This window comes from Aythya marila, assembly GCF_965140915.1.
Source record: "Aythya marila genome assembly, chromosome: Z".
Classification (NCBI taxonomy): Eukaryota; Metazoa; Chordata; class Aves; order Anseriformes; family Anatidae; genus Aythya; species Aythya marila.
The window spans coordinates 22,295,274-22,305,322 of record NC_139080.1 but is presented as its reverse complement, the minus strand read 5'-3'; the positions used below and the strand labels follow the sequence as shown (position 1 = coordinate 22,305,322).

The 10,049-nt window shown below is 36.7% G+C and overlaps 1 protein-coding gene across 1 annotated transcript; it reads left to right on the top strand.

Moving 5' to 3' along the window:
• The first annotated feature begins 44 nt into the window (after window positions 1-44).
• SREK1IP1 (SREK1 interacting protein 1) lies at window positions 45-9,020 on the top strand. The gene is made up of 5 exons (XM_082783846.1): window positions 45-137; window positions 2,299-2,346; window positions 3,948-4,088; window positions 5,510-5,588; window positions 7,083-9,020. The coding sequence occupies exons 1-5, from the start codon at window positions 125-127 to the stop codon at window positions 7,270-7,272; spliced, it is 471 nt and encodes a 156-aa protein (XP_082639972.1). The 5' UTR covers window positions 45-124; the 3' UTR covers window positions 7,273-9,020.
• The last annotated feature ends 1,029 nt before the right edge of the window (window positions 9,021-10,049 follow it).

Sequence of the window (10,049 nt, the reverse complement as noted above, 5' to 3'; positions counted from 1 at the left end):
GTCGCCCCGTCCCCCCTGCGAATAGCACGGCCCGAGAGTGCGCCGGCCAAAGCCTTCCGGCGGGGAGAGGCGGCGGGGCCGGGCCGGGCCGTGCCGGGCCGGCGGGGACAGCGCGGGAGGCGCCATGGCGCTGCCCGGTGAGGCCATGGCGGCGGCGGCGGCGGCGGTGGGGGGGGGCGAGGCGAGGCGAGGCGAGGCTGGGCCGCAGCCCGGGCCGTGAGGGGGGGGAGGAGGGCGGCCGGGGGCGTGTGTGCGCGCGGTTTGCTTGCTCCTCTATTTATTTATCGATTGATTTATTTATGCGTTTATTTATTTATACTTTATTTATTCTTTCCTTCTTCCTTTCTCTCGCTTCCCTGCCGCACCTCTCCCGAGGAGCGGGTCCGCTGCTGCGGCGGGGCGGGGCGGGGCGGGGGGGGCGCAGCAGCCCGGAGGAGGCGGCCGCCGTGTGCGCAAGGTGTTAGAGCCCCGCCAGCCAAACCTGCAGGGGCTGTCTTCTTTCCTTCTTTTCCTTTTTTTTCTTTGCTTTTTCCTGAGACGTGAGGAGCGTTCAGCTGGAGAAAACCGAGTAAGTCTGGATCTTGCTAAGAGCTTAAAAAAAAAAAAAACAAACAACAAAAAAACAAAATCCTCTCGTATGAAGAAGAGAAAAACTGAATAAACTCGCTCCCATTCTAGGAGGGAGGTTTGTTAAGGAAGAGATCTCATGTTTGCATTCAAAGGTTTGCGGAGCTTTTTTTTTTTTTTTGCATCCTTGTGGCCCACTGAATGAGCGACGCCCTCCCTTAGCGATGGTTGCTGCTCCCTCAGTTGCTGTTTTTACCAAGTGTTCACAGTTGGGAAGAAGTGAGAAAGAGAAGTTTCTAGTAGCTCAATTGCTTTTAATTCCATAAAGCTGCATTTCTAGCAACGTTGTTTAAAGCCAACGTAATAATAATAGAATTTTGGCCTCAGGAATTTGGTGGGAGCAAGGAAGATCAATAAAGACCTAGTAAACCTGTCCTCTAGGTAGGTGATGGTGTGGGGGCGTCTTAAATTTTTCAGACTTTGTCAACAGGCTCTAAGATGACAGTCTTGCTGTGATTCCTGCTGTGTAAAGGTTTAGCTGCTATACACTTTTTTTTTCCAGATTTCATGGACACACGTTTTTTGTGTCTTGATGCTTGTTTCCCTGCTGTTTCTCTCATAAAGATATGCATGTACTGTGTGATGCAGCTTTCGGTAAGGATATATGACCTTCACCAGTCCACTAAAACTGGAGCTGGTGTCAGTTTTATGACTTACAGGTTTTAACAAATTCAGTGCTATTCTGGTCATGTGCTGGGTGATTCTCCTGAAAATCCTGACATATGGCACCTGCATACGCAGTGGGAGATCGTATAGTGTGTGCATGACTGACTTCCCTTGCATGAACAGTGAATCTTTCTGTACCTACAGGTCATTTACACAGTAGGGCTGAAGTTTATTGAATATTTCAGAAAACTGGGAACAAAGTAGGTAGTTTGAGAGGTCTTGCTTTTGAGTCCAAAGATGAACTGGCCTGGCAGATGCTGAACAGAGTATTTGTTTTTTTGGTATAGCATTGAAGGTGTATTTTTGTTCCTTGTTTCTTAAAACTTTCTTTTGTGTTTCTAGTCTCCTTATTCCTCGTGGGTTTCCCTTAAAAGACAGCCACTTATAAAGTAGACACATAAACACTGCTGAATTTGTACACCACAAAGAAGTTACGTAATACTGAGGTTTTGGGGTCTACAGAAGACGGGTTTGAAGGCTCGTCTGCTACTATGAATACAGTTTTCTAAAGACAATGCTTGTCTCAGTAAATTGAAGTCTACACTTACGGAGCTGATGTACATCCTTTCTGATTTTCTAATTTCTGTCATGGAATTCTTGTTATGTGTGGTGATTTATTTTAATGAAGGAACTAGTTATTCAGAAAACTGTGCATACAGCTGTTTAAGTTGCTGTGTTTTTCATGCACTATTCAGTTTAAGGACAGAAAGGCTTGCTTTGATTTTGGAAATTCCATTTTGACTGTCATTATGAATAGACTCAGCAGATTTAAAAATAACACTGATCCTTTCAGGGGAGAGGTCTCCAGAGCTTCCCATTTTCTGAGTTACATCTTACTATGTCTATTTAACTTAACTGTGGGCACACATAGGTATAGAAGGCAACTTTGCCAGAATTCTAAGGGGTGATCGTTCTGGTCTGCATGTTGATGTTATCAAGCCAGATTTAAAAGGAACTTAAAGAGTTGTGTTAGTAACAGGTAATTTATGTATTTTTATCTTTCAGGTGGAAATAAGGATAACATCAGAGCTGGATGCAAGAAATGTGGCTACCGTAAGTTTGTAGTAAGCAAGATGATGATGCAGTACTTTTTTTTTCAATTTAGGGTGATGGAACTACTTTTTGAATCGGAAAAAAAATTCCTCCCTTGTTGCCTAGACAATTGTCAGGTTAAGCTACTGTATATTTTTGTTTAATTTCTTTTTCATTCTCTTTCTCCTTGCACCTATTGCTGTTTTTGAAGACTTAAGTTTCTCAAGAGAAATAAAAATACTCTTCATATGTACTGAGTTCACAATGTCATTACTTGAGAAACATTGAATTTCAAGCACTGGCTTTGACATATACTGTAGTACTTACTGAGATCAGCATTTATGCATCTTCAGAGTCTCGTTGAAGGCTTAAGCAGGCTTTTTTGCCCAAGGAATTTCCAACGCATTTGAAAGAAAAACGAATAATTTGCATCACCCTCTACGCTGAGAAAGCCTACTTCTTTGTGCATTCTGTATTGCAAGAAGCAGTTTATTTTGTTACTTGTATGTTCTGTAGCTAACATTTAGGTCATGCTCTTCATTATTCTCTATTCATAAAAGTATGTCTATGGCTACTATTCTGATGAATGTGTCATCAGGAGGCACATCAGTAGACGTGTCTTAGTGAAGATTTTAATTTGTTATTCACTAAGTCTTGTTTTTTGGAAAAAGGAGGAGTGGACACTGATCCATTTTGAATTGCATTGAACATTTAACACTGTACTCCATGCTATTTTTAATTTTTTTGAATGTTATGTGGGTTGAAGGGAAAAAAAAGCTTGCTTGGTTCGTTCACTAAAGACTTTGCTTCCAAGAAATTTTGTCAGTGTATCCCTTCATTGAAAGGAACAGGAGTATCAAAATAGATTTAGTGGTTCATTTGAAGGTGCAATGTCATATTTCTGGAAGAAAAGAAAACTTGCAGTCAAATCACAAAGCCTATATTTATGTTCCTAAAAGTTCTGTCTTCAAGATGTGAGTTTTTTCATAAGACGATGAGTTTGTTTCAATTGCTACTTGACCTCCTTTATCTTTAGGTTAGTTTCTTGCAACCCATATCTTTAATTTATTTTATTTTTTGTTATTTTTTCCAATAGGTGTATGCAGATTCAAGGGTTTAACTCTGGTCATGATTACTGAGATGTAATTTGTAATTTAGATACTAGTAATACTAGTCAAGTAATAGCTTGATCAGTATTATGTACAGGTTGTTAAAAATGAATTTTGTCTCAAAAGGGAATTAAATTCTTCTATTTGACTAAAGGGAGACAGAAAGAGCAGTATAACACACTTGTAGTTTTTTAAATATTTCACTTCCTGCTTTTAAACAATTTATTCAGGAAGAATCTGAGACCATTGAGGAAATAGGAAGCAAGATTTGTTCAAAATCTTTAACAGAAATATGAGAGAGGTCAGAAAGGATCATTAGATGGAATGGGATTAGATTGCACAGCTTCTCAAAATTCTTTGAGGCATTTTCAAAGTATCCACTCTCCTGCCTTGTTCATTGATTGAAGCTTAGTCTAGCCTTTTTTCTTTTATCAAAACTGAGTAATTCTAAAGCTCTTTTGATACTATTTGGTAATTTTGCTGAATTTCTTTCTAAATTTTTGTTTTGTTCAGCTGGTCATCTGACATTTGAATGCCGAAACTTCCTCCGAGTGGATCCTCAAAGGGATATCGTTTTAGATGTTAGCAGCACTAGCAGTGAAGACAGTGAGGAAGAAGAACTACAGAGGTTGCAAGCCATGCGTGAAAAAAAGAGTAGGTTTTTTATTTTTAATTAACTTTCTTTAAATCAGATAATAGTCTTCTGATGTGCTGGAACTATCGTTTTATCCTTTTTGAGAATTACTATTAGCTCTTTTAGTCTGTGCTTTAAAGATAAATCCTTTGTATATTATGTTTACACTTCAGAGACACTTCTTTTTTTTATTAATTCCTTTCAAAACAAATTAATAGTGTACCCATTTGGAACATCCTAAAAAGGGCTTCTTAAATGCAAAATATTATAAGATATAAAATATTATAATGTATATTAAATATATATTAATAAGCAGCTGCTTAGAATAACATTACATGGATATTTTGAGTTGATCCTCTGAATACATGTAGTTTGAATGTCTTAAAGTTGACAGAAACTCTTAAAAGTAATGACAAATGCGGTAGTTCAGTTTCTTTCTAGTTCCTATGTAATATTTTAGCTAGCTGACTGAAACAGCTAGCCAACTGAATTTCAGCATTGATATTTGGAGAAGTACTGCTCTCTCTTTGGAAGGTCTGTGCATCAACTGTTCGTCAGAAAAAGGTGCATTCATTAGTTAGCAGATACTTTGGTTCATTTGACCTCGGGTTCAAAAGAAGCTGTTCCACTAAGAAAGAAGTGAAGGTTGTTCTGTTATAGTAAGTTCTAAATTAAATAATTTTCTTCTTTCCTTTAATTTAAACATCTTGTTTTTGTTCTGTTGCTCTCATATTCCAGACCCTAAACTCAGGTCTAGTAAGGATAATATGTAGGGAGGAGAAATGATGGAGAAAACTCTGTATTTTGCACAACAGTTATTTTTGTCAGCATTTCTTGTTTACTGCATTGGACCTGCGTATTAATTGCTCTTTGTTCTTGATTTCTTTTTCCTGGATGTCAATATTTCTGTCCTGTATGTAGCTTTTTACACAATTGCACGGAGTGGGGAAAAATCAGAAGAAGAGTGACTTTCCTATCACATTCATAGATGTTACATTGGCAGTTAAATCAGATTTATCTTAGTTACAGCTACTTGTGAAGTGTGAAATAAGGCTGTGTGAGTTCAAGTAAGCCTATGGGAATATGTGTCTATTTTTTTCTGTACCTTCAAGTTACATGACCTGATTTCAGACTAGTACAAGTCCTTTAAAATAAAGACGAATAGATATGAAGCCGTAAAGTTGTATGTTTTGCATGGTGTCCTTCATTCTTAGTGTTCAGACAAATGTCCTTGGAATGTAAGTTGTATATTAAATTCTACTACTGTGCAAAATATTTCTGAAATGAATATACTAGACCAGAATTTAAAAAAAAAAAAATATTTTAATTTATAAAAACTACAAATAATTTTGTAGTAACTTTACATTACTATTGCAGTCATTCTTTTAATGCTCTTCATAATTCAGTCTGAAATGCCATAAACTTTTATTTTTATCCATAGATTTAAATGAGGAGGAGGAAAAAAAGAAACAAAAAAGAAAAAGCAAAGAAAAACCAAAATTAAAGAGACCAAGGAAAAGGTAACTCTTTCATTTTAATTTCAAAACAGAAAGTTAGGAATATTCTGATGTTTGTTTCAGAAAATATTGCTGCTTTGAATCCAGTGGGTTTGTCAAGAACGTTTTTGATTGGAAAAAATTTCCTATTATCCAGTGAGAATTTGTTTGTTCTTTGAATAATGGTGAAGCCACAGGCTTCTGCTGTGGAGTTAGGACAATGGAAGTCTTGAAAACTATAGCACTACATAGTAGTTCTGGAGGTATGCAGTTCTGAGAAAGCAGAACTAACTTTTTTGACTTTTTGACTACCTTTTGACTACCCAACACTGGGCAAGATGTGGTGGGGAAAGGAGAGCAAGGAGTGAGGATTATGGGGTTGGTCCCCAGCTTAGCTTATATGGAAAAGCTTGTAGAAAGTTATATCTAACTTTCTCTCTGTGCATATGTGCACACATATGCACATCCTTGCTTTTTCTGAGTAGCTTAACAAGCAAAAAACTACAGTTTTCCTTTTGATAAGCATATATTGAGTTTTAATGTTCCTGTTGCTGTAAAAGCCTAAGAAAGCATTAGTCTGGTTTCAAAGAAAAAGTCACAATACCCAGTTTATTGTGAACTTGAGTTTTGGCCTGCTGACAGATGAGAGTATGGATTTTAGGACTGTTAATGAGATAACAACCCAGGAACTGCACTGAGAGCCAGGGAATGTGGAATGTTTTTGGAGGCCAGAATAGGTGTTCTTTCAAAAAGGTGTTCTTTGGAGATAAAATAAAGCAATAGGATTTAACATTGGCAGTACTGGCATTTCCCCCCTTCCTTATTTACATAATGTAGCTGTAACACTTAATGAAGAGTACAGACATGTTAGTCTGCTGACAGTAGTCTTTACATGCAGGAAATTAATAGTTTATCTTGGAAACAATAGGGCAGAACAGTAATTCTGAACAACTCAAGAACTTGAGTACAATAATTGACACATTCCTTTTATTGTCATTTTAATTCTTGCATGTATACAGTCACTTCCCTCATCACTGCTGGTTAGAGACAAATAATACCAGCTGCAAGAGAATCCAAATCTGTCATATGTATTTCTCTTAGATTTTTATATATGTGAAATACATGAATGTTTCCCTTAAGGTATTCCCATGTTGTTGGGACTGATCATGTGATACTTTACAAGCTGGAAGCTCTTCTTCAGTGTCATACAGTCACTTGTTTTTTTTTGAGGTCTGTGCTCTTCATCTTTTTCTTACTGAAGTTTGCAAAAACACACAACTCGCCTAATCAATCAATCTGTATTGTAAATATACTGCTTTTCTAGCATGATAGACTAGTTAGAAAAGTCATTGCTCAGTTCAACATGCAGACTGAGATACCATAAGGTTTCCACCGGGTGTTTCTGTATAAATTCTTCACTAAATTTGATTTGCAACATTGTATGAATACTGAAATAAAAATAAAATCTTGCAGCATTTTTCCTTCTCCAATTACCTGTCAATGTTTAATTTGGTCTAGGTCTTCCTCATCAAGTGCTGCTGACGAGGATAGTCCAAAGCCGAAAAAACAAAAATCACACAAGAAGGAAAGGAAAAAGGAGAAGAAGAATAAATCTAAAAAAGGAAAACATCATAAAAAGGAAAAGAAGAAGAAACAAAAGGAAAAAAGTTCATCTTCTGACAGTTCAGACAGTTCTAGTAGTGACTAATGTGCTGGCCTATTTTTGCTGTCACTTCTGAAGTGGGATAATTTTCCTGTTAAGTCTAAACTATTTATGCTTTGCAATGCTGTTGTTTTAAAATTATGTATATTTTTTGAAGAAATCTATTTGGAAATGTTAGTGCTTCAAATTATTAAATGAAACATTTTTTTAAAATATCCTCTTCTATTCCCAGTTTCTTAGAATTCAACCATGCAAGTTGAACTCAGCTTAGTTCAGTTGTGATTGGTTGTGTTTTTAATCCTTTACATTAGGGTATAGCAGACTTCAGTTTACAAGTCTTTGTGTCAGAAGATTTGGATGTAAATATGCTTAATGTTGGAATGGTTAAATCAAATTTAGAAATATTTGAATGATTTTTTTAAATTCCTTTGATGTATATGTTTTGCATAACACTTTATATTCACACATACTGATTGGTAAGTGCAAATATGAAATAGCATTCAGGCGCGGAAGTGGAGAAGGAAGGGGCAATGAGAAACTAAAAGTTTGCTCCTTCAAAATAACCTGAAATTGATCTGCTAATAGATTTTTGAAACGTGCGATTACAACTTTTTTTTTTGGCAAGATCCCTGTGAGCAAATTGAAAACAAACAAAAGTAAGCAACTATCAATTTTGAAGTCCTTTCCTTCTGCCTAGGTTCTGTTCTTTTGCAATTGCAGCCACTTCATCTATATGAGATAGATTATGAAATACTATTTCTTAACAGTAGATGACTATTCAGCAAGATTATTTACAAAATTCTTAGTACTAAATTAAGACAGTATGCAGTTGTTGATAACTGCATGAATCTAAACAGCAAATTTGAAGACTAAATCAAAAACCTTGAAGTCTCTTTTCATTCTAATAAAACTTCCATAGAAATGTTAATATTCCTCTTGTGGGAGGTGAGCATCTATCGTGTTGAAGTTTGTAACAGCTTACCATTTGCTGTCAGTAGTCTTTAAGCATGTCAAAATTTCACGATTAGATACTTTGGTGTCCAATTCATACCTTGTACCCCAGTAGCATACAGCTGGTAGCACTGTAGCACTTGCATCGCAATTAGGCATATAGCTGGTAAGTCTCACGGGGATCAAGAGATGAGGAAGAGCAACATTTAAGCTTTCTTAAGAATGATATCCATTGCCTTTAGATCTAACTCCCTCCCTCAAACTTGTATGTCCCAGATGAGTATTCTCTATCATTGGCAATTTTTGGACAGCTCCACTCGCACTCTAGGTGCTATGGTAGGGAACATTAAAGACAAAATACTCATGGAAGCCACAGAAGAACAAAGAAAAATAACTGCTAACCTCCTCCATTGATCTGTCAAAGGATGGCAAGAGTCCTTGCATCTGCTCTTCTTACTGGATTTGGTCTGGTCTCTAACTTTCATTCACACATCATGACTTCTGGGATGGGCTTGGATAATATACCTAAAGAAAGACTAGACTCTTTCATAAGTTAATGAATTTACATAGGATTAAAAAGGGTAGTGTAAGGAACATTTTTTTTTAAATAAGTAATAATGTAAAGGCTTCAGCCACCGTGTTCACTCTTGTCTTCTTAGTGCTGCTGTAACTTAATAGAGCCTATTTTTAACCAGGTTAGTTCTCTAAGTCAGTCATTCTGTGGAGGGCAATGGGAGTTTTGGGCTACTTAAGCCAGTACCGTTAACAAAGGAAATGCTTAATTAAGACACAAATTAAGACACAACTCTTCTACTCCTACCCCTCCGCCTCCCCCCCCCCCCCCCCCCCAAAAAGAAAAAATTCTTAATGAAGTTGGAAGGGTTATTGTGGTTAGGGGATTTCAGAGATCGTGTATAATCTGGGAAATGGGATTTTGTACTTTGTTTCTTGATTTTGAAAGTTTCAGTTAAAGACATGTAACTGAAGAAAAATTTTACAGCCCTGTATACCGGAATGTCCGAGAAGTTTACTGAGGAACCCTTATTAGGGTGAGTATTTCTATACACTGGCTTATAATTTGTTCATCAAATTAGTGACCAAATTAGGGAAGGGGTAAAATCAGAAAAAGTAACTCATATTTTAGTAGTGGTGAGGTTGCTCTAATTGTTGAAATCAAGTCTGTCTATCTAAATAGTAATGTGATTACCTTTCGTTTAACATTGCAGCAGTCCTGTTTACAATGGTATTTCATAAAGGTATATAAGGCGTGAGTTTAAATGTTAACATTTTTGAACTTGTTAATCGAATGTTAATAGAGTGTTTTTCATACTCAGGAAAGGCTTTTATAATTTGATCATTTAAATATCACTATTGTCAACATGTATTCCTTTAACAAAGAGAATATCGTGTAATTTTGTTTTTCAGGCTATATTCCCATTTTATTTACAAAGATGTACATTAAAGTCTATAGGTTTTGCCACAGAACTAAAGTGCTCAGGACTTCAGGTGTATTAGATGATGTATCAAGCAAATGCTACAATGAACAGTTCTCTGCCAAGCTAATGTTTGCTAATCTTTAAAGAAGTGATACTAAAATAAATATTATATTTTTTTCCTATTTGGTTTAGCCATAATTTTAGTGATTCTGATGTGTCATAACAAATGTTATTGTTTCACTCAAAACAGAACTAAAACGCCTACTTTGATTCCAGAAAAGGTGGCATTCAGCAGATTTAAGTATCAAAGCAAGACTTCTGATTTAAAAATCCAGCTATTTCTTCCCTCCTGCTAAGTGTTGTTAGTTTCAGTTTTCACACATCCCACAAGGACTGTCATCCATTGTCAGCAGATCTGTTACAGAATGAAATGCA

Bases quoted from the DNA above. Each gene is read 5' to 3' on its own strand.
- SREK1IP1 (XM_082783846.1), top strand. The intron at 2,347-3,947 runs GTAAGTTTGTAG...TGTTTTGTTCAG, and splicing joins ATGCAAGAAATGTGGCTACC to CTGGTCATCTGACATTTGAA. The intron at 4,089-5,509 runs GTAGGTTTTTTA...TTTTATCCATAG, and splicing joins AGCCATGCGTGAAAAAAAGA to ATTTAAATGAGGAGGAGGAA.